The following is a 24,826-nucleotide window of genomic DNA, read 5'->3' on the forward strand; positions in this document are numbered from 1 at the left end:
ACCAGTCACTGATAATATGGTTGGTATCTAATTTTTTTTTATCTCCAAATTGCCACGCACATGGACTAGGGGTTGGATACACTGTCTAAATTTTAAATATTAGCTAGAAGTGTTTCGTGTACCCACCCCCGCCATATGCGTAGTACGGGTGTGTGTCTGACTGTATAGTTGGCTTTATATGTTGTATCTACTGTGCAATCAAGAATAACACCGCTTTAAATGTGTAATTCATAAAGGTAATAGCAATGGTATGAATGCATCCTGAATTCATTATAGCTGGAAAAGAGAAGGGAGAGATGATTTAACAAAAAATGCCACGAGGGGAGGTAAACCAATTTCCTCACCCGACCTCATATTGTGTTTTCCTATTGTATTAATCAAAGTTCTTTGTATTATGTGCATTTAAGAGGTTTTCAGACATGTAATTCCATCTTTTTACCGACCATTTGTTGATGTTGATCAAAGAGCCATAATTACAAAATGCCGAAAGGCTATACGTGGATGAGACGACCAAAACAATGCTGTGAGAGGAAGTCCGGTTAGCTGGATGAAGTTTCAAACATGACGCATGCCAATACTTACAATAAATATCTTCAGAGCCTTGAAAAGGATACATGGGAGATGGTTGCAGAATAGAATGCCGTGAGGAATCAAGAGTGGATGAAGAAGTTGAAGCTTGTTGCGCATGGATGATTGGAGAAAATTGAGTGGTTGTGTTGGAAGACGGTGAGTAGGTGTCGATATTAGGAATGACTCCTGCATGCGACTCGGTGAATAGTGTACCTTATAGTTATGTTGTCAGTGTTGGATAGAAAACATAATATACTCCATTTCTTACTGTTTACTTGGCCCAAACCTGGGGAAGTGTCGGCCGAGAGGAATGGCATACCTTGGGACCAAGTACTTGAAGATCCTGTGATGTTATCAGGAGCGAAGGATAACCATTGTTTGCTCTCTGGTGATATCATAGTACTGTCTGAGAAGTGTTTAATGATCGATAAGAAAGCCAATTTCATCACTGGGAAGGAGAGTATTCACCGGCGGCGAGTCCAGATTGCAAAAAGTCAAAAGAACTCGCTACAGCTGACGAGCGAAATCATCTGTCAGTCTACAATCTATGCCTGGTGTATTCGTGAAACTCGCCTTTTGATGTGTCCTATCATCTCCTAGTCGGCTCTTGGTCTCCGAGAGTGACAATGCGGGGCAATTTGTAGCAATAGACAGATAAGCTTGACAGTGTGTAATCCAAGCTGGGCATCGGAGACTTCCAATGTATTCTCCTATGATGGAGCGTTATGCGTGTAGCAACAAACAGCAGTGATGGGACAAGTAATCGTAGGCTGCGTAGGTTCACAATCGGATGCCTTTATCAGCAATCTTTGACATTTAGTCTGCTTAATGTACTCGACAATATCGCACTACAGCTATAAAGCCTCCTTATTGTTCATGTGCCATACGATACGAAGCTGCTATAGCTCCCATAATTTTTTTTCTCACCATGTCCTTCTGCATCGTCGGCTAGAGATACATAATCTCGCACCGGTAAATTTCCATTTAGTCAACCCGGACCCCATTCTTCGGACAATAGAATACTCGTATTTAGCAGAGCAGCATGAACGACACGCACAGTTTGAAAATCCCGGCCCATTTATACATAGGAGTGTACAAACGGAAGGGAGTGGTCAATCCTTAATTAGAGGTAAATAAGGGCAAATTCGCAGTAGCTCATAGGATGGATGCGATATCGCCATGAATATCAATGCATTGGACGCTTCCCTCAACAAAGCATGTAATATGCGACTCACTGATGTAGACCCCATGTTCTTGCCGTGACGTGTGGATATACTGAAGCATGGGCCAGCGCGACAGTCAGAAAGTGGTAGTGATGCTGCGGGAAACAGAAAGTATGGCTAGTTATGACCTTGAGACGAATGCCCGCTGAGGGATAATCCGAAACGAGACACTTGCCAATGGTGCGTTCTCCTCATCGACTTCATTTTCCCGGTTTACGGCGAGACAATGGCGCCAAATCGGACCGCCTACACATCTCGTGAATGGTGTTTAACCGTTCTCAGCTGTCAAAACAGTTGGAGTGTCACCGTTTGACGGGTAGAGGAAGGGTTGGCGGAGGTTGCTACCGACAACACAATCGAGCGGGAACGAAATTCACTGAACAACAATGACGTACCTCAAATCTTGACTTACTGTTTAAGCGCACTCCTATAAGTTTACTCCAACAGATTCAGCGGTTATCGGTGAAGCTCCAGATACGTTGTAAACCGTCGAGGCAGGGTTCGTTGACCCTCCAACTTGACGATCGTTCCCGGCTGTTCCCGGCCTACCTAATTGACCTTGCAAACAACAAAGCCAAATAAAAGCGACTTTCTCTCTCCACCTTGCCTCCACCGAGTCCACCCACCCGCACGACAACGACACTCAACACAGGCCAAACCCATCGACCGTCGACGCAATTACTGAAAATATTTCTCATGTACCGAACTGAAGTTGATCCAATAGCGAATATGCGCATCAGGGCGTGCGAACATGCAGGGGCAGGTTGGGAGAGCGCAAGCAACGGTGAGGAACTAAGAGGAAGGTACGTCTTTTAAAGCATTTTCGAATCATTTCACATCTTTGTACCCCCAATATACTACGTCTACTATCCTCATACAGCCCATTTCCTCTTCCTACATCCCTGCCTCACAACTGGCTACGAGCTCCTTTGCTGTATGCGCGCAAACACAGTATCGCGCAACCCGACGCTCCTAGGACCACCGAAACTGATGGTGAATATTCCAACCCCTCTGTTGTATACCCTACCTCTTCCTGCGCAATTCACAACCCGTGTTTACACCCAATCTATTGATCTTCAGCTGTTTTCCTCGAGCAAGCGATGCCCATCCACCAAAGAGGGAGAGGCGGACGTCAGGAAGATCCAGAGTTTCACCCCTTTCTCTGAACGCGTTTCTAATCTTCTGCATTGGCCTTGGTCAGTCCGGGATGCATTGAGACGAGATGCAGGTGCCTATCCTGTGGGCTTAGGATGTCATGACATGGCGTTCGGTGGCGTGTATATGTCTTATCATTTCTATGATAGATGGCTGGCTCGATGTTTTAGCGCACACTCTTCTTGATGTATGGGAAATCATTCCGTAACATTTCATTCACACTGGACTTCTCAGCTCGTATTCCCGCTTCTACTTGCAGTGCTTCTGCTTTGGAGACACGCCGATATCATACTGGTCGTGACAATGCGCATTTGTGTGCGTCTCTACCGTGTTTGTTGGTAATTCTGGATACAAGGCATGTGTATATGCACCTGATGCGCGTATTCGAATCAAGCTGCCTGTTTGTTTATTCTACAATCTATCGGTTCTCTTACGATATAATCCCTCAAATTGTATTCGTGCTGGTGGAGTGGCTCCTTCGGTAATCTAAACCTAGTATTCCATCCTGAATAATGCTGAGGCACCTTCACATTGTTCCTCTCTCACCGCTCCCTTCCTATCGTGAAGACCGACAACGCTTGGGAAATCAAATATTTCACCTGTTTTCGACCTGCAAATGCCTCGTCCTCAAGAAGCCGACGGAATATTGAGGCGATACTTTTCTGCGGTCATAGAGTAGGGGTTGTTCTTATACATGAAGTACCTGAGATCACCGTGGGTTCAGAGAGCGAGTACCCGTAAGCGTGTGCGGGAAGCTTCTGCGCAGGTCTACCTATAGCATGGTGACACAGTTGACGGTGCGGCATCCTCGAATATATTCTTGCTCGTCTGGAATTGTCTCCCAAATCACCCAGCTTCACTGAGTCTGTATCGTTAATAAACGCATACATATTCTAAATGCTGACTGCGAAGTAGGAACATAAACCCCGATGTTGCCTGTGGCTATGAAATATAAATGCACTTTAAAAGAAATAAACGATTGCATAATCACATTAGTATGGTGGAAATAGGACGTGAGGTGGATTGATCAATCTTTTCCGCGAGACTGTTCAACTGATACCAGAGTCTTCTTCACGTCTTCAGCTTCGCCAGGAGATTACGATGGAACCGTCTCCATCTTACCCTTCTCAAAACTTTGAGAACGTTCACTGTAAGAGCCGACGTATTCCATGTTTGTAAGCTAACAGTACACCCACAAACAGTATCTCCCGGATTGGCATTAACATCGTTCTCCTCAGTAGATCCCGGCTCTTCAATTGCGCCATATCAACAGGTAGCATTTTCTGGGCCTCAAACTGCCCAATCAACCCCCTGTCACAGAATGAGATGAGAAATAAGATAACACATTTGACTGCACTCAAGTATCTCCGAGATAAGAAGCACAGTGACCATGGGACACCTGCTGCGAACGGCCTTTCGGTCCTGGAAGATGGTTTGCTTACATCTCTCAACACTCTCAGCTCATAACAGAGTCAGCAGAGGTTGTATCACATCTAAAATATTTGAGGTATGTGAATACATAATAAGCTATATAGACAATTATTTAGAAGTGAACATATAATCTTGAAAAACCAGCTATTTGATCTTCGTGACATCCAATATCAAGGGCCCCCCGCGTCCTCGTTCTCGGCGTAATTGCCTGAATTGCGGATGTGCGCTGAGATTGTGTCGGATTGTACCCTATGCATTATAATAAACAATCATGAATAATAAAATATTTTGAATGAAATACGGGACCTTATGACATCCCCTCTGTAGCATCATTAGATAAGGATACAAACAACATCAATATCACTTAACTTACCGCCATCGTTGGGTATTTGAACAGGGCGTGTTCGATGTGATTTGCACTGCCTTTTCGTACTCGGAACCTGGGGGATTTTTCAGTATTGACGGGCGTAATAAACTGAACGGATAATCATAGACAACGTACATAACCGTCTGTCCTTGTAGTCATTGCTCCTATCAAAAGGAAATGTGTTTGGAATCATCTTGTTGGCCGTCATCAGTGCTTAAACCAAATACTCCTAATGCCAATGTTCCATGCACTGATTTCATCCAACGCATCTTTGGCAGCTTAATTTTTGAAAATATTTCAGCCTGGAGTTATCCGATTCATAAATGATTAGAGTGGAAACGAACCATTGAACGTGCTAGAGTGAAAGCAAGGCACAGGAATGTAGCGATAGACAGATAATGCGGCCGGCCAATAAGGTCAGGGTGAGTTCAGGCACGGTGTGCACCATCGATTGAATGGTCGTGTGCCACTGTAGAGCGGGAATGTTGTTGTGGGTTCTACAAAACATTTGTATGCTGGGTGTTGAGACGGGCGCCGAGTATGTATACATAACACCATAACAAAGACACTTTGTTTCGATGAGCGCAAAAGATTTCGTTGTACACTTACTATACTACAATGAATTACATTGTCTGTAGTGTCCCAAATGTACTGGCTGATTCTGAGCGCATCGTGAATCAAGATTCGAAGTCGGAAGCTCTCTATCTCTTTGAATGACTTTTTTCAAATAGAAAACCTCAATCATTCTTTGTGCGCTTTTTGAAGGTTGTTTTCACTCAATGACAAAGCCGAACTCTAAAGAGCTTTATGCACCTTTCTCCACAGATTGGCTGGCATTGTTGAGCGAAGCGTGTGCAACGCGAAATCGATTTCGATCTCCGCATTATGCCCTTGCGTTTGTTTTGTATCCTAGATGTTTTTAATTGCCACATGGACAATTTCAACCGGTCAATGTATCTAATAACCGGTCTAGCTCTCTAGTTTTTTCTGTGAGAGAATGAGTGTTGCGCACGGCACCAATACAGCGCACCCAATACCAAGGGCCAGCGTAGCCTGTCGGGAAGCGGAGTTTGAACCTACTGGAGTCTCAACACCTGTGTTTCTTACTCCCTCCTTCACATTGAATACTTCCTAGCGACAGTATGGACCCATAACAACTCTTTTTTCTCTGTATTCCAACTCGAACGCATGATAAGGAAGATAGATACTGTGGGTGGAAACAGGGTATGGTGTGGGATTTCAGGAGCGCGGTGCAGGAGGAGTCGGGATGAAAGGTGAGTCGATACCACCGATTATTCACCGCAAAGTTTCACCAATGTCATGTTTCGAAATATGCATCATTTACAACTCAAGATCCAGTGTCAAGATTCCACTTTTCAGCCCCACCGAAGCCTACGTGGCCTTCAACAGTCATCGAAGTCCTCAGCGTTTACCTCTTCTCTGAAAACACGCTCACACAACCCTTTGGCACGCTATCGCAACGACAAACTCAAAGATAGGCCGGGTGACTCAGGAGGTGTGGAAGTGAGGGAGAGGTAATGATGGAGTTAGACATGCCAATGTTCCGAGGTGCGTTAATATCTTATTTAATTCCGTTCACTTTTCGTGTCTGCTCTCACACAGTACCTTTCAAAGGTCATTCTGACCCCGCCACACGCCACCGCTTTGACACTCTGCCCCCACCCCTCGTATTCTCGAGTTCCCGTCACCATCATAGATCTCCCAAACTCAGAGCAGTTTGTCAAATGTTTCCTGCGGATGAACCTTGTCGTCAGTCGATTTTCAATCCATGCGGAGGAAATGGCGCATGTATGCGCCGTTGTGAAGATGGGTATATTATATGTTGATTGGAGAATGTTCTGGGAGACAAGGTACGTGTCCTTTTCACCTCGAACCGAGTGTCCCACTTACATACGCTCCCATTCTCCCTGATACAGGACAATCTCGTAGAAGAGGGAATGTTGAACGGTAACTCGTGCGTCTTCCATTTTTCTGCCCTGCCCTCTTTGAAAATTGTTCTCGTCTGTGCATACCTCCGGACTTCGACTCTATGTAAACTGTTACCAACCCACATTGACACCCCCTCGTCTTTATATCCGCATTCAATCCCACATCGTCGACGAGATCTATATCCTCTCTGCTTCTGTGAGATCATGATCCATACATTGCACCAGAGCTGTTACAGTATATGTACGCTGTTCTTGTGCGATGTTGGGATATCTTGCTTCTACAGCCGCAGAGGATTGAACTCTGGCTTACCACTGTATAAGGTCACGGAATCTTCAGATTGCGCATGAGCCATTTCTTTATGCTCCGCCCTCTTTCGGATTGCTTTGATGCGTGTTGCATGTCTGTATTGCAGCCATTCGCTACAGATATACTCTGCTGGTTGTGCATGGTTTCAAAGCACGATAAAACTGTCGTCATATGGCGTCGAGAGATCGTTGGGGTGGTACAAGGGAAATAAAAAGACGACAAAGATACCATAATTGCTGTCGAATGTAATTGTATACGTCGGATTCGTGGGCGAACCCTAAACCTTAACCCTGTTCCCGTTCATTGAACAGCTGAGCTTTGATCTTCTCCATCCCCTCAAATCGGGTTATAATGAGAAGGTACACTTGGAAACACAACTAGCGCATACTCTAAATAGGTACTGTCATTATTTGAAGCTTAAACCTATGTATTGCATTCGAATATCAACTGTTCCTCATGTTGTTAATCAATATGATGCCAATTTTAACCACAGAAACACGCATCCAACAAAAAAACATCACAGGGATTGAAATGTATGGTATTTTCAAGTATTCTCAAAGTCACAAGTACAGAAAAAACAAGCTATGCGTCAGTTGCGGTTGCAGTGAAAGATAAAAATTCGAGAGAAAGTGAAGTTGTTGGTGCTGGAATGATTCGAAACCTCATCGCGTTTTTAGAGAGTAAAACGGAGGCCACCATCGTGTAAGAGAGCAAGGGTGAAATACAGGAGGGTGTGGATGCGGGTTCGTGTTTGGGTAATAATTAAAGAGGATAATGAGAAGGTTCGAGTTTTGGAATATATTGATGTATGTATGGCGAACAATACAAGAGGAGCAAGGTAGCACACACATATCCATAATCAACCTTCCACAATACGTCGCACTAATAGGGTATTTACCCACCAAGTTCCAATAGGTCTGCAGGTATACGTGCAGATGCACTTTTATGTCACTCCGCTAGAAAATTTGGAGTGGTGGTTTCGACGATCATCGATTTGTTGGGTGAATTTCCTAGTAATTATTATTGCTGCTACGTAATATAGGATCGTTCAGCTCACTGCAATTCTGGGGTTCAGCATCTGAATCAGTTGCTGGTGTATTGCTTCTGTCCATGACAACCCAGCATCAAGTGCCCAGAGGTGACTGAGGCGTACATTGCACAGCGCACATCAACCTGAGTACATGGACGAACTGACTGGTCAAAATCGACAAGGCGCTTTCGACATGAGACGCACAGAATAGGGTAGGAAACACCTTTCAAGCGATCCCACTCACGATGGCGACCGACCAATCATGCGCGAACCAGTCGTTCGAAACGGAGATTGGACTATGTTTGACGCTTATTTGGTGGCCATCCCGGATGCCTTATGAGGGTGTTGGTAACATGGATGCAGCTATTGTTGCTCGGAAAGACGAGCTCTATGTGGGGTGTTGATGTTGGTGATGGTGGAAGAAGACATCGTTGTTGGTGGGGTTGTAGTATGTGATGTTGACGCAGGTATCGACGTTGACGCTGGGGCTGGTAAAGGGTAGGACGTGAATGCGACGCACCTCAATCTCGCTATCCCAGCACGTGTACTCGTCGGCAGGTTAATCACGGAAACAGTCAAACTACGCACATCGACACATATAAGCGGCAGCACAGGACAGGAATATGAGCAGACAGGAATGGTGAATGGAATGGCAGAGGGTAATGACGCACCTAGGAGATCCTGCGGTTTGAAAGTCCCCTCTTGGAGTTTGTTGTCGCGATAGCGTGCGGGAGGATATAGTGTGGGGTGTATGTCAAGAGGAGAATAAGGATATGCTTCTTCATTTGTTGTCTGAGAAAATGGAACGGTGTTTGGTGATCGAGAGTTGTGCAGGGTGTGGAGAGGTTGAGATACATAGTCTGAGCGTCGACGCTACAGGCTGTTGTAATAGTTCGAAAGCTGCTGTTTAATTCATCTTCGCAATGGACGAGGGGTTGTAGAGGACTCACCGTTTGACCTGAATCCTCCTCGCTACTGCAAAATCACCCAGCCTCGAATCCCACTCTCTGCTATCGCAGACAAAATTCTTCCCATTTCCATCACAGAATCGACACTGAAAGTAAAGGGCGTATCGTTGTCGTGCGGCGCGCGTGCACATGCGCTTTGCGCAGCATAGCGGAGTTTCAATGTCTTTTGACGACAGCAAGGACAAACAAAGCGCCACTTGTCTTGCGCCGCCTACCCCCAGAACTTTAAGACTGCTTGTCAAGGGCATAAAGTGCTACAAGATCACTGTGTTGAATGGATTGCGCATGTGGAATGGAGTGAATGCGGTCGGTCCAGGGAACAAGGATTGCCGAGAAGCATGGGTTGAGGAATCGTAGAGGAGAAAGAACGTCTCGGTGAGTGATTTGTATTTGATGTGTACAGCGGTCTTCGCAGTGTACTGTATGCCCTGAGTCTGTCGCGCCGTCAACCCATGCACCTGTTCTCATCTCGGCGTTTCTTTCCTCTGTGCGGACATGAGATTCAATATCCCGCATATATTCCGTTTTCGCGTCTTGTTTCGGGCAGTCAACCCTTCGTCTTCCAAACGATTCATTTTGCTACGTTTATAGTGCAGTAGAAAGTGTTATATATGCAACCCCGCGCTCATGGTCTCTCACCACTCGCACTCTCATCCCCTCTGTGCATGCGCTCAGGAGTCAAGCGGAGTTTGAATTCACTTGTCAACAGCAAGGACAAACAGCGCTCTCGCTCTTCGTTCTTTTCCACTGCCACCTCCACTCCAAACACTCGAAAGACGACAATTCGAAGGGAAGGGAAGTTTTATGCAGTTGAGGAATGCAGGTACCTGGTGTCTCGCACAGCAGCGTGACCCCTAGGAGAGGTCGATGGTCGACGCTGAGGACTCGGAGGATTTCGGTGAGTTCTTTTTCTTCGCTGTTCCTTCCTCTTTGTGGCTCGCACTGTTGACTTCCCACTGCGCCGGCGTACGCGAAACATTGACGCCGCGGCAGCTATACCAGGTCTATAATAACGACTCTGGTATACTGTGTGCAGCGTATTCAAACTCCCTCAAATTCGTGATGCGTCAGTGCAGTGGAATGTCAGGTGTATGAAATTTTTCTATACACTTGTTTGCATATACACCCCATCCACCACCCCGCATGTGCGTATGGCGCATACACAAAGCATTTCCGCCTTTCGGACCCCGTCGCCCAACCTACACCGCTTCATTCTCCTGTTTCCATCGATGACCTTCCACTCCTCCGTGCAGTTTTTGAAAAAGGGAATCTCGGCTTCTTTATTCATTTTCCTCGAGCACGGGTTAACGAGGCGTCATCAAAGTCATCGGGTGCATGCACGATGGAAGATAAGATGTAGAGTGGGGCGGATTGCAAGATGCTGGTCGTGTTTGAAAACATGACTGAGGCGCAGATCGTGCGTGTGCGTCTTTTGCCATCTTTCATCTCTCTTCAAGCAGGTGGTGGCACCAGTAACCCCTATGCATCTCTATCTTCACGTGTTCCTATAGCCTCAGCGTGTATCCCACTGCACTGTTCCTACCCACACACACCCTGAACCCGTGCATATGACGATAAATGACAATGGTCGGTAAAGGTAACTGTAACAGGTGTGTGGCCAGATCCCTTGCTTGCATCGCTTCAACGATTGGCAATGCATATATGCACATGAGGTGTCTCGCGGGATCAGGTTGTGCTTGTACACAAAGTCGCTTGTGCACATTTGAGTCGGTACTGGTGCCAGTGCCTCCTACCCATCTCTATTTAACGTGTCCACATAGTCTCAATGAGTTTCCCGTTCCTTCCTACCCACACACCCCCTTCATCCGTGCTTACGAAGCTAAATGACAGTGCTCGCCGAAGCCAAATGCACTTGGTCGTACTAACATCCTTGCTCAGAGCGCACGAACGACTTGAAAGAGGTTTGTTTTGCATGCCCCTCCGCATTCTATTCGTCAAAAGTATCTATGACATAACGAATATTTCGCACTGTTTGAAAAACCGGTGTCGAATTGCGCATACATTTATCTATCTTGTGGATTATCGACATTTGTGGCGCATATACGCACATGGGGTGTAATCTACATCACTATAACTTTATGTGTGTGGTCCCTTGTCATCACATCTCATTGCGAATCCCCTGAATCTTAGTGCCATATCGCCTGTTCTTGAAGATGTACCGTACACTCATGACTACCAATGTAGGAGGGGGGAAGAATGGTATGGTACGGGTCAATAAAGTATTTCTCATGTTTTCGGCTCTTGCAGGGACTCCTCTCGACTCCTCGTCCATAAAATGATGTTGCAAACCTTTTAGGCAATAAAATAACTGTCCCTTGTTAGCTGTGACACTTTTGCATCGATCTAAAGGTGCGCATGGACCCACCAAAGCGTCAAGCCAAGTTTTAAGCCTGAGATCTTGAGCTTTAACGTTGACTTTGGGGCTTCAGCACGCAAGTAGATCTGAGAGTGAGTGGAAAAACATGTTGTAACGCTTTAGGCGCAACCACCTGTTCGGGTTCAAGGTATAAAAATATCCCAATCGTTCGAGACACATTGCACCAAGCATATCATCCGTCCGTTCTCTGTATGCCTTGTTCACACCTCAAATACACATATGAGCAGTGAGTTTGTACTGCGGATTGCTTGCGAGGTGAAGTGAACCACATACCTTTCATTTAACTCTACACTTCGCGGCTTGAACATGCACAGTCTCTCTTTCGTCGAGCGCAGCATCCAATCGGAAGTATTAGGATGGAAACTGATGACCGGATAGCATACGGCAACCAAAGATATGTATATTTCTTTTCCACGGAACTGGAATTCCGCGCCTTGAGGTTAGTTTTTTGATACCGAGGACATGCGACCTCAGGCAGGTTACAATTCACACCCGCCACTGCCCCTTCATGGAAGAAACGTGCTGAGAAGTAGTTTGTAGGCCTATAATACGGAATGAACAATCATGTCTGATTCCCAAACACCCATAGCCTTACCTCTTTCTTACACTTTGTCCTTTCAATTTACAAGCACTTTGCAATGTCTACATTCAACGTCAACATCGTTCACGTTCACTCCTCCCAAACCGTTCCTGTTAGCACGCCCAGATCAGCTCAACCCGCTCGAAATTCTGCCGGTGCTGGTGCCCCACCATATGTAATGGAGCCACAGGCGACATCATCGTTGAACGATACCTCTGGACCTTGGACTGACATTTTGTCGTTGGTGGGACCTACCCCACGAGACCTCTTGGAGATATACTATGCGAGGTTCCCAAGTCATACCGTCGACGTTGGAAACGCGACACCAAACGTGGATTCCACAAGACTCTTCCGTTCGTCAGCGGATGTTGCAGTGATCAGTGGACTTCCACGAGGCAGAGATGAGTCCCAATATGACAGAAATATCACCAATGAGTCCGAGGCATCAAGTGTGGACCGTCTTGTACTGGATAGCCTGGCCACTGGAACGGTAGACCCAGCCGTTGTCATTCGCACGTCACGCCACTCCCGAGAGAATCGTTCACAGGGCGTCATGCGGAGCCAGACGGCGGGAGCTTCTTCAAACAGACATCACCCGTACAACATGGCAAATAGGCCGTCCAGGGTAGCCGTACCAAGCAACAGTCATAACGAACATGCAAATAATTTCTGTCGTCCATCCGGAGAGACAGAAATCGCACAATTCAGAACTTCCCAGCACTGGAAACAACACCGCGGGGACTGCTCCGGGTATAACATTCCCGTTGAGCAGATGCCTCTGACGGCACCAAGCCCAAACGAAGATGGAAGGTATTTTGTGGATTTCTATCTCTCGATATCATGACACTGACAGATTTTTTATGCAGGGAGTCGGAGATGAGCGGGTCAACTGGAGATGGGGATAGTGGGGAGACTGAACAGAAGCCGCGAAAAATGCAGGGTCATAGAAGTGATAGAGACCCTTGGTTTAGAACCCGGGAGGAGATTTGCTCCCAGGGCAAGGCTGATGTAGGGCGAAGGAAGAGGCAAAAGCGACGATTGAAGTAGTGTGGATACAATTAAAATGAGTATCTTATCAGTCCATCGACTGAATCGATGGAAGCTGATTAGATTATATATATATTGTTTTTATTTTATTTCCTTTGTTTTTTTTTTGAGTGATGAGCGTGAGACTTCGGATAATCATAACACAATCATCAACTCTAAAGATCGCGACTTTGACCAACAGGGAGGATCTAATCATGGTGCACTTAAAAATGGGGTTTTATACAACATAACTGTGGATAATGGAATCAATTCGACCAAAACCTCATCGTCACCGCAGTGCAGTCGGCGGCCAAAGCGGGGTTTGAATGCACTGACAACAGCAAGGCCAAACAACTTACCGCGCTGCTCTGTTCTTCTACCTTTTTCTGACTGCCGTCTCCAAAGTTCTGCTCCAGCCACTCGAATACGACGATTCAAACTGAGGGGAATGAAACTACTCGAAACGCTTCAGGAGTGTGGGGGACTTGGTGGACGAAGCAGTAGTGTGATTTGGGGAGGGGACAGTGGATTGAGTTTGGTGAGTGCTTTACATACTCTCCATCGTTCTCGCATGGAACCACATAAACAAAGACTACCCTCCCCAACCTCTTCCATCGCTCACATACAGCACCATCACGTTTCCACCCTTCACATGCACACGCAATACCATCAACACGGCAGCAGCACACTGGCGGCAAGCGCACTCGAAACCATCAATGTCGTAGCAGCTACACCTGTACATTTTGTAAGGCGTCAGTACACCCCCACTCAGTTCTTCACCAGCCACTCGCGCGACGATTGGAAACGAAGAGAAGTTCTGAACGCAGTCAAAAAATGCAGGGACTGGTGGATTGCGAAGCAGGATGACTTTGGGGAGGGGAGGGGACGATGGATTGAGAAGTCAAGTTCGGCGAGTGCTTGACATACTCTCCAACCAACCGTCTCGCATACCTCAACCACCACCACGCTCCCCCCTCTCCCAACTCTTTGCTATTGTTCGCACCCGGAACCACCACTTTCTCACTCTGCACCGCACTGCCGCACGCAAAACATGGACGCCACAGCAGCTACACAAAGTCAATCACCGACTCTCCGTATACTGTGCGCAGCTCCTCTGGACATTTTTTAAGGCGTCAGTGCAGTGGTACTGGAATATCAGTGTCTAGCGCATGTCCACCTGTTGAGACACGTCATCCAGCGTAGTATGGCGCATATACGCAGTACCTTCGTCTCCCACCTACACCACTTCATCGCACTCGGTCTTGCTCCCCTCCTCACGTTTCCATGCTCCCGTCGTCAAAAACCTCCGAAATGCATTCGCCCAGTTCTTGAAATCTCGCTTTTGAGTCGATTACATGTATCACAACGTCGACAGGATGCGTGTTCGACACAAAACGCGAATTCGAGGTTAGGGGTGTGTGTCCTGGCTTTACACATTGCAGAAACACACGACGCGCGTGTATGGGTTTCTCCGCAAACCTCTGCCTGTCACTTCTCTTCCTGCGTGTTCTGGGTGGACACTATACCATTTCTGTTGTTGACGTGTACACGGTGTGCCGAAGCTGTAGTGTGTTTTCCAGTGTCGTTTGTCCACCCCCATGTAGACTACAATGCTTGACGCTCGGAGAACCAGGCTACGAATGTTGTGTCCTGTTATTTGTATGTGAAAGTTATTTGAACGGTGCAAAATAACCATCGAATGACGCATATATTTGACTAATACAACTTACACCGACGCAACGCAGAACGGACGGCTTCGCAGTCAACTATCGTGTGTCATTTGTGTAACCGCTTCCTTGCAACACCCCGAGATTGCACCACACCATCCGATACGCCGCTTCATTAATTATCGATCAACCCCCTGTTCACCAGCATCCTTACGCATCTCTATATCGACGGGTCCCCAATATCTCGACGAATGTCCCGCTGGTCCCTCTCCCTCTCCTATGACGAAGCAAAACCACCGTGACAGCGCCTGCGTTTGCTGACGGCAACGAGTGTGTATCTGTCTAGATCAGACTTCAGAGCGCATGAACGAGTGCATATGTATGTCGATCAACCATCGCGCTCGCTGAAGGTGACTGCAACGGCAATGGTATCGCGTGTGCAGACATCTATCTCCCTAGCTCACACTCCACAGTACACGAACGACTTCAAGTAGGTCAGTGTTAATGTCCATCGCAGCGTATCTGTCAAATGTATGTATGTATGATTTAATATCATGAATGTTTTGCACCGCTTTGAAAATTTCCATTGAATTGCGCATATATTCGATAAATGGTGAAGCATATATACGCATGGGCTGTCTCCCCATCACTGCGAGTTTCTGTGCATAGCTCAGAAACTGGCAAAGCGCTTGCTGATCTCTTATTTCACTCTGCGACGACTCCCCCTGTGCGGGACCTGTACGTTGTTCCATCTACATCAAACGACAGGTGATTAGTGCTCATACCCATCAAGATATTCAATGACATACATGGTATATGTGTTCATAAACCCGTTATTTCATTGGATACTAACTAATTTTTCGGGACCGCCCTGAAGTCTGCAATGGCAATCGTGTGGTCAAAAGGTGATGTCCCAACCCTTCTTTGCCTTGATCTAATGATATCCAAATGTCTTGGAAGTAAGATCATTGGATAGCCTTCAGGGAGTGGTTGTGTATTCTCTATAAGCAGAGAGCATCAACGCTGGGCAATTGTCACAGAATGAGATGAGAAATAAAATAACACTTTTGATTGCACTCGGCTAGTATCTCCGAGATAAGAAGCGCAGTGACCATGGGACACCTGCTGCGAACGGCCTTTTGGTTCTAGTGGAAGATGGTTTGGTACATCTCTCAGAACTCTTAGCTCATAACAGAGTCAGCAGAGGTTGTATCACATCTAAAATATTTGAGGTGCATGAATCCATAATAAGCTATATAGGCAATTATTTAGAAGGGAACATATAATCTTGAAAAACCAGCTATTTGATCTTCGTGACATCCAATCTCCAGGCCCCCCTGCGTCCTGCAATGTCTGAATGGTCAACCACCATTCTCGCTCAGTTGTAAGGCCGAAGCTATAGATCGGATAGGGCCCCGCTGAAGAAATCGGAGTCTTCGCCATAATTGGCATACTGGTCCTTCTCCTTCAATTCTTCAGCGTCTGATATAGACTGTGACTCGGTCCCGGGTGAGTGTACGATTTTGGGGGTAAGTGATTGATGTGCGGAGGAGTACGAGGGACTAGAGGAATATATCTGGTTGGCAAAAATTATCGCCTGAATTGCGGATGTGCGCTAAGATTGTGTCGGATTGTACCCTATGTATCATAATAAACAATGATGAATAATAAAATATTTTGAATGAAATACGGGACTTACTCGCCATCCTTTACCTGACTTGGTTGTTTTCAACGCTGGGTACTTCTTCATTACCAATGATTCTATTTGGCTTAATGTTGCCCTATGCCCTTTAGTGCAACATATCGCCAACATTATGGCCTCTGGTCTGGAATGAATACTCCAAGGGTCTGGGCCTTTTCCATGCGTCTTTCAGTTCAATGTTGTCCGCAATTCTGAGAATTGAACGAACGACCGTCTGTATAACCTCGGAGGGTGTTAGCTCCCCGCTAGTGCGCTCAAAAACCAAAACACGTACTACAGAATCTCCCTGCCATGCATACCGCGCGAATGGCACCTGCTCGATTATCAGTAGGTGATCTTGCGTACTGTGGTGTAGCGATAGACAGATAAAGTTGAGGATGTCCAATACAAGTGCAATGCCAGAGCCTCTAGATTCCATTTTTCATGAGGGAGCATTATGGGTGTGTAGCGTTAAAGAACAACAACGGGCGTAGATTGTGTGAATCCACAGTTGGGTGCCTATGAACAGACACCTTTAATCTGGTCACCTGCGTAGTGATCTCGAGAGAATCTCATTACATGTATAAAAGCTCCTTATTGTTCATGCGCCATACGATAAGAAGCTACTAAAACTCCCATACCATTTCTCCCACCATATGTCTTGAATCATCCGCCACGGATGCATAAACTCGCATGGCTACAGAACCACGGGGACACATCATGAAAGTCCATCGTCTAATACGTTCCCAGACCGACTCACTTCGGCTGAAGCAATGCTCATCATATCTATAAGCTGAACCTAAACAACGTTGTCCGTGACGTGATTGGCAGCGGGGTGAACACATATCAAGGAGAGCCCCTATGCATTACATTCCCTACCTAATTCGAGATATTTGCCGCCCAAAATGTCCAACGCTCCTGGGAGATGCTCAAAAAACAGTATTGTTGGCACACTGTATACCTATGTATAGACATGGCGTACCAATGTATTCGTGTCAAGGGAGAAAATTCAAAGTAGGCGGGAGGAGAGTAAGCCTACACGCGGGTATGGCCGCACCCTAGCAGACCCAACTCGGGGATTAGGCCAAATTGTGCAGACATAGAGCCTATAAATTCATATACGCGTCGCATATACACGAACCCAATACAAATTATGCAAGATACAAGCGGCCCAGAAAGAAAGCATCAACACATACATCACATCAGCTGAATCAGAATCGTCGTAATACGCATGTATCTAGAAAGCGGAATGATTGAAAAGGCAGGGTTCAGAAGCGGTACTGAGAGAGAACAACTTTGACCATGATCATTATCCGCCGCCATACAACCCATTGCACCAAGACCCATCCCAATATTCGCCTAGATGAACTAATGGAATGGTTTAGGGCTCGTACAAGACGGGAAAATAGGCCGTGCGGGTGAAGTTTTCGTCGATCATGAAGGGGGGGATATAAAAATCAAAGAATATAGAAGCATATGATAACGCGAAATGTAAGAAAAGGACATCACCTTCATATAGTCCGTATTACATCCTTTGCTATATTGATATCACAGCCCCCAGCCACGATACACAAAATCCTTGACCCATAAACACTGCGAAAATCCCACATTCGGTGTAGTGGACGCATCCCTACATGAGAGATTTAATCAACGAGCAATAGATTGTGGCCCAATGTGATCGTGGATACACTGAGGTATGTGCCGGTGCGATGAGAACCCCGGGAAAATTAATATCGAGGATGGGCAATAGATTAGACCATTTTGCACTCTGAATTCGTTTTGAGAGACGATGCCAGCGCATAGACAATCTGAAACGAAACACTTACGGAGAGTATGTTCTGCCCTTGGATTTCGCATTAAGTCATGACACTCATTCCATTGATCGCATGAGATGGTGGATGATTGTTGAACCATTTTGACCTGCCATTGGAGTCGGGATTGTGTCATCGAGAAAGAGGAAGAGATGGCGGTGGATAGGAACCCAGCGCTGGCAAGCAAAGTTGAATAATCATCAGTGGACGAAAATCAGATAACGATAGCGTAGCTTTAATATTTAACCATGGTCCCTCATCTTCATCTTCTATCGGTTATTAGTGCTGGTTTCAGATACACATACCAGCAGAAAGCGCATACAGATGTTTGAAACCATGGAGGAGAGATTGGAAGCGCAAGAGGAAAGGTAAGAGTCGTGACTGAACGTGCTTTCAAGCGGAGATTGAAATCAATTTAGGTTTGCACCCGACCCAATCAACGCACTCTCAGCCCATGACGGAGTCAGCAGAGGTTGTATCACATCTAAAATATTTGAGGTGTATGAATACATATTAAGCTATCTAGACAATTATTTAGAAGTGAACAACTAGTGAACATATAATCTTGAAAAACCATCTATTTGATCTTTGTGACATCCAATGTCCACGGCCCCCCGCGTCCTTGTTCACGGCGCAATCGCCTGAATTGCGGATGTGCGCTAAGATTGTGTCGGATTGTACCCTATGCATCATAATAAACAATCATGAGTAATAAAATATTTTGAATGAAATACGGGACTTACTCGCCATCCTTTACCTGAGTTGGTTGTTTTCAACGTTGGGTACTTCTTCATTACCAATGATTCTATTTGGCTTAATGTTGCTCTGTGCCCTTTAGTGCAACATATGGCCAACATAATGACCTCCGGTCTTGAATAATCACTCCAAGGGTCCGGGCCTTGAGGCCATGCATCTTTAAGTTCAACGTCGTCCGCAATTCCGAGAATTGAACGAACAACCCTCTCTGTAACCTCTGCGGATGCCAGAGATTTGACTTCGGCGGGTGTTAGCTCCCCACTAGTGCGCTGAGAGCGCGCAACCCTTCTCCCAGGGCTCACCACCACACGTTTAGCACTGGGTTTACAGGCTTTATGAACGCGCGCGGATGTCCCTCGCTTCCGTGACGAAGCCTGATGAACAACATCATCTGTCAGCTTAGGAACAATGAGTGATCAATTAAAAAACTCACCTTTGACAATTCATTACTTTCTACTAAACTGTTGGACTCCGATGAGGATGATGCGGTGTCATTGGTTGTAGAGGCGGTGCCCAGATCGATCTGAGGTGCCCAGGAATATAGGCTAGGGAGGGCAGGAGGAAGAGGCCGCGCCATCGTCGTATAAAAGTATGGGTGAGCCCCGTAGACATACAACGGAGCAAAATTTATCTTTTTAATCGAAGGAAAATCAGTCACTGGCAGATTAAACAGTGAAAACACATACTACAGGATATCTTTGCCATGCATACTGCGGGAGTGGCGCTCCAACGGGTGTTGTGTTCTCGGTGTTGGTTGTATGGCTTGCAATGTCAACACCGGAATCTTCGCCATAATTAACATATTGCTCCATCTCCTTCAGTTCTTCAGTGTCTGATATAGACTCGGTTTCGGGTGAGTGTATGATTTTTGGGGTAAGCGATTGATGTGCAGAGGAGTACAAGTTGCTGGAGGAATACATCTGGTTAACAAAAATTGCGGGTACACTTTTTTTTGGCTAGTGATTAGGTAGAGGAGCACAAGAAATGGGGGAGAATCAGTGAATGAAGTAGGGAAAGTGAACCGTTAACTACTAACGATACGGAGTGGCTCAATCCCTGAGAAAACACGGAGTCTAAAACAAGTTCCCATTAGTGATTTAGGCGATCTGCCAGCCTAAAGGATAACTGGTCAACCACAGGAACCCATTGTTCCTTTTCACATTTCTCACGCGAACATTATCTCAATCCAATCAACGTGCTGCAAGGATGCTTCCTGACACACCGCAGCCAATATTATACGGGAAATTGAAAGCATCCATCGTAGATATGCTACTCCTACACATATAATTTCCTGTAAAGGTTGAGGAGAGTCATAGACATATACGAAGGATGAAACTCATTGTGATGATCTGATATGACTTTGGTGCATACGCCTCGAGGTAAGGATAGTAAATGGAGGATATATCCTAAAATATCAAGAAGTAAAATATACTCCGAAGCTCCAAGCTTCCAAGCATGTGTCTTCTTTTTCAGAATACGTACAACTGTTGATGTATCAAGGGCAGTAGCTAACCCACAACTCATTTTTAGAACATGCGACGTGTGATGTAAGTAGACTGCTTTATTTAGATGTCATTCATCCTTTACGAGACGCCTTTCGTTATATCTATTATAACTACCCCTCTGTGAGAGGTAGTACAAACTTAAAATGAGAGCTTTAATTGAAAATATACATAGATTTAGGCGCCCACGGACAATTATTTCAGACTGGAGAAACTCGCTGATCCATCGACATCAACACACCGGGCAATACCTCCGGCGTATATCCAATCAATCAGGATTGGTAACACGCCTCCTGATCTGCGTCCGAGATCAAATAGGCAGGTCCAGTCGCTCGGCTTCCGTCTACTGAACCGCTAATTTTCAACCTGCTCACAGACTGTTTCCGATGGGAAACTTCTTCCTGGTTAAGGGCGTGTGCAGGGTTACTTCTCTGAACTCACCAATAACATTACATCCCGGAGCGCTCCATTCATGCGCGCTGGCGAAGCATTCGAGCGTACAACGTGTCCGTCGTACTCAGAGCCACTGTACGCGTCATACAAGTATAATAACTTCATTTTTTACCCATCCCCTTGAAGTACCCGTACGTCGGGTCTTATCTAAACGCTCTGCAAGCGCCCAGCCCGTGTCACGGATCTTCATCAACGCAGAGAAGCTGACACCTTCTCACAGACGATAGAAACAAGGCCTCTAGGAGTAGCGGTGCGCCAATTCAGTTTTTCTCGGATGTTGCACAAGAATATCATATCATTCTTTCCTATGAACCGAATGGACTAATGAAAGTCCATTCACGCAATGGATGGGTTTTCTAATCGAACCTTTATTATGCTTCCCTGTCAAGAAATCAGGGTAGTCAGGCCCTTCTCCGACGCCTTGGTGGAGCCACCCAACAACCCTAGGGCCAAAAATCAGAAGGCCTATGTTCCCAAAGGAGTTGTGGGATACCTCGACCGATGACATGAGAACTTACTCACAGTAATTAGCATCGGACCGAAATCTCGCATTATCGAGTCATAATAAAACCCTAACCCACTCTATATCCATCCTTGACATGATTGCTCGCCCTCATTAATGATTTCTTGGTGTGCAGGATACCTCGGTGAGCTCCAAGGCCTTGCAAACTCTTTGATGTGCGGCCAAACCCGGATCGGAGATTAAAACAAATGATCGGTGAGTGGCGATCATTGGCTGCCAGCGCGGAACTCCTTTCAATCGATAACCCCCACATTCGTATTTGCTGGCTTCTGTCTTGTGAGCGGGCTTCTAGGCCTTTTCTGACCTGTAACCTGGATTCCTTGCTCTCTCGTCATTGGTTTTCGGACGAATTTCCGGAAGGACGGAGGTGGATTGAGTAGGGAAGCCCTGTATCTCCTATTACCTTTCAACGGTCACCGGTGCCATTTAGGATTGGGCAAGGAATAGGCACGTACAGGGCTTTACTCTCGACGGTTCCTTCTCATAAACTTCCAGTATCATCATATCTTACTAACACAGTCTGGGAGACGTCGAAATAGCCACAGATCACATCTCAGCTGCGTATCCGTTTCCATGCTGCTCTAGTCTACATCTCATGGGATTCCGCCGAACCCTTACTACCATATTCAGTACCCTGATCAGAACAGAACTTTATGGTTGCATCAAATGGTCGATCTGAACACAACCCATGCTCGGTGAGCTTTTCGTGGCATTTTTTTTTTTCGTTTCGTCGTCTCTCTCGCCTTCAGGAGCCTATATGCATGCATGTCTTGCTTTCATCCTCCAAATCCCCAGCTCCTCTACATGATCCCGTCTTGTGTCAATACAATAATATCCTTCTCTGACATGGACTCTGGCACGCGGTTGCAGGCAGTGCTGCTTCTGCTCCATTGGCAGTTGGCCTGTGTTGGAAGGATATACTTGTTAGCGTCTGCAACACACAGACGGGTTCTACCGGGTGCATGTCCATGGTCCAATTTCTTTGCATCGGGTATATATATTCACGCAACAACGCGTGTACAGACTCGTTTCTATTTTTTTCTGAACCCTCTGCTTAATTATCCAAGGGCTTGTGATGTAACAAGTGTAATGGATTCTACATAATATACGACGTATCTTCGATGTGTACTCTTGTGTGCGCTACAAAATGATGGCCTTTTGTTGGTCAAAATCAGCGTCTCAAAATACATGTGTGTGGTTGTTCTATCGGCCGAAGTGATTAGTATGGGAATGCTCGAAAGGAAGCACCTCTATACACCAGTCATAACACTAAAAACTGTGCCCCGTGGCTCTGCACGGGTAACACTTATATCACCGAGAAATAGCGCTCAAGTTTTATTTAGTTCAAGAACAATGAGGAATATTTACAACGCGAGTGAAGTAACCACACAAGCTTAAGAATAGACGTTGTATTGAGGGTCGTAGTTGTGATAAAAAGGCACTCTACAACTCTGCACCTCTTCAACCGTACCAACTAAATGCCCTCCAACTATCCTGAAGAGCCCATGTACCAGAGCTGCGAAGCTCTGCGACCAATGCTTAACCACCGTATATTGGATCAAATCCGCTCGTTATCTGTCTATAGCTACATTCCCTTTTCATACCCCCACTAAACTCGAAGCGGGATAACCCCTTCGTTTGTCTATGGGATGATACTGAGTCTATATACACATAAATGTAAGTCGCACCCTCATCCACGTTTATTCACTTTATATTGACGACAAACCGAAAAAGTACCCCCGCCACTCGACCATCCTGCAAGAAGATAGTACACGGCACATGGACACGGAATAATCCACGACGCCCGCAGTGCATGCTCACATGTAGCATACACGACGTCACGCCTCCACGTTCGTATGACGGCTTCGGCCGCTTTCTGGATAGAAAAGACTGCAGGCATCAGCGGATTCTAGAGATTTAAGCAAGTGTATCAATCCATACCCACCTAGATTAGTGGCATTACAATCGAGTCGTGCATTTGACCGTGTTTCGAAAAATTATTGTGATTACTGATATCATGCTCACACCTAGTGGTAGTACTCAGCCAACGCACACCAGACTAGACAGTGATCTCAGCAAAACTCACTTTATATATTGGTGCATGTATGCGGCCTAAAGCTTTGATATTCCACAAAAGAACGAATGCGCTGGCCGGTGGCGTATTGTTGCTGGTCTGAATCCCCTGTGTGTACCCAAGAATGTAAGAAAGCGTATTAAATGCACTGGACGACTACGAGGCGTCAGCTAAAAAATAAACACGCGTGTCATGCAACTCACCTGCTGCGTCTCAGCGCTCATCCCGTCCCACTGCGGCCCGACCCACATTCATACGTTAATTATTAGTTCCACCAACACACCACTGGATCCCACGTTTATCTTGCTCCCACAGTCGCCACTCGTCGACGTATAGTTGAAGCCGTTTGTCGAGGAACTCATCAAAGTCGTTGATCCCATGGACCGCAGGTCCAGGCGCATATCAACGCACGTCACGCAGAGCCCGGCGCGTCACTGGCTCAAGCATAGAGATGAGCGCGGGATGTGTGGGAGGAGAGGGCGCAAAAAGGTTCCGGTTGTGAATCCGGTTGTGAATCCGGTTTCAGGTGGTGCAATGATGTTGAGGTTGATAGTATTGTTATGGAGAGAGATGGGGGTTGAGGTCGTTGAGGCGGCACACGTAGACTGGATGTGTGCTTTGGGAGGCCGATTTGTGTGACGGTGGTGCGGCAGTGGTCTCATTATGCATCCAGTGTCGGGTGGTGCTGGACGGTACAGACAGCACCAGCAGAATTCGCCTTCTCCTATTATTCCAGTTCTCAGGTTGTCGGGGATTTAGAACGAAAACCCCGCGATGACGAGGCCCAAGTGACAGTATGTGTGTAGGAATCCACCAGTACCGCCAGGACCCCTAACATAATTTCCTCGCAGCGATCGTCTTTGCGCATCAGGTATGAGATGTTTTCTGATGTTTTACTGCTTCTATGGTTGGACAAAGAGGAGAGGGGTGTGATTTGTGGGTGTAAGTGATGAGTCTATCCTGGCATGACGAAGAAGCATTTTAGTGGGGTGCGAGACGCCACAAATAATTAATATACGTCACGCCGGCAGCGATTCATACAGCTGTACCCAACGATGTGAATATTTTTCTGTGCGAGCGGTCGAGGCTTTTAGTGATGCAGAATAAGTAGGTTTCAAATAAAACTTGAATATACATCTTTTTCATTATGTACATGGACACCAATGTCATGTAAGACCGAGTCCTCGAGACATACTAACTTGCACAAACTGAAAAGATCATAGAAATTTAAGCGCCGCAGATTTACATGTACACCCCGTCATTATATCATTCCATCTATGAAGGTACTGTTTTTGTAGTCCTCCTATAAAGGAGATTCAGATACTGTAACGACTAAATAACACTGTGGCACACTT

At 46.2% G+C, this 24,826-nt stretch overlaps 2 protein-coding genes across 2 annotated transcripts; one reads left to right on the forward strand and one right to left on the reverse strand.

Annotated features, from left to right (window-relative positions):
- Positions 1–12,036: 12,036 nt before the first annotated feature.
- On the forward strand, positions 12,037–13,025 carry JR316_0007562 (uncharacterized protein; the record flags this gene model as incomplete). Its single annotated transcript, XM_047893298.1, has 2 exons — positions 12,037–12,788; positions 12,845–13,025. The coding sequence occupies 2 exons, from the start codon at positions 12,037–12,039 to the stop codon at positions 13,023–13,025; spliced, it is 933 nt and encodes a 310-aa protein (XP_047748580.1).
- Positions 13,026–18,740: 5,715 nt separating this feature from the next.
- Positions 18,741–19,839, reverse strand: JR316_0007563 (Fork head protein-like protein 2; the record flags this gene model as incomplete). Its single annotated transcript, XM_047893299.1, has 4 exons — positions 18,741–18,845; positions 18,907–19,293; positions 19,353–19,550; positions 19,606–19,839. 4 exons carry the CDS (start codon positions 19,837–19,839, stop codon positions 18,741–18,743), a joined length of 924 nt encoding a protein of 307 aa, XP_047748581.1.
- Between the last annotated feature and the right edge of the window lie 4,987 nt (positions 19,840–24,826).

The sequence above is a fragment of the Psilocybe cubensis genome, chromosome 6 (assembly GCF_017499595.1).
Source record: "Psilocybe cubensis strain MGC-MH-2018 chromosome 6, whole genome shotgun sequence".
Lineage (NCBI taxonomy): Eukaryota > Fungi > Basidiomycota > Agaricomycetes > Agaricales > Agrocybaceae > Psilocybe > Psilocybe cubensis.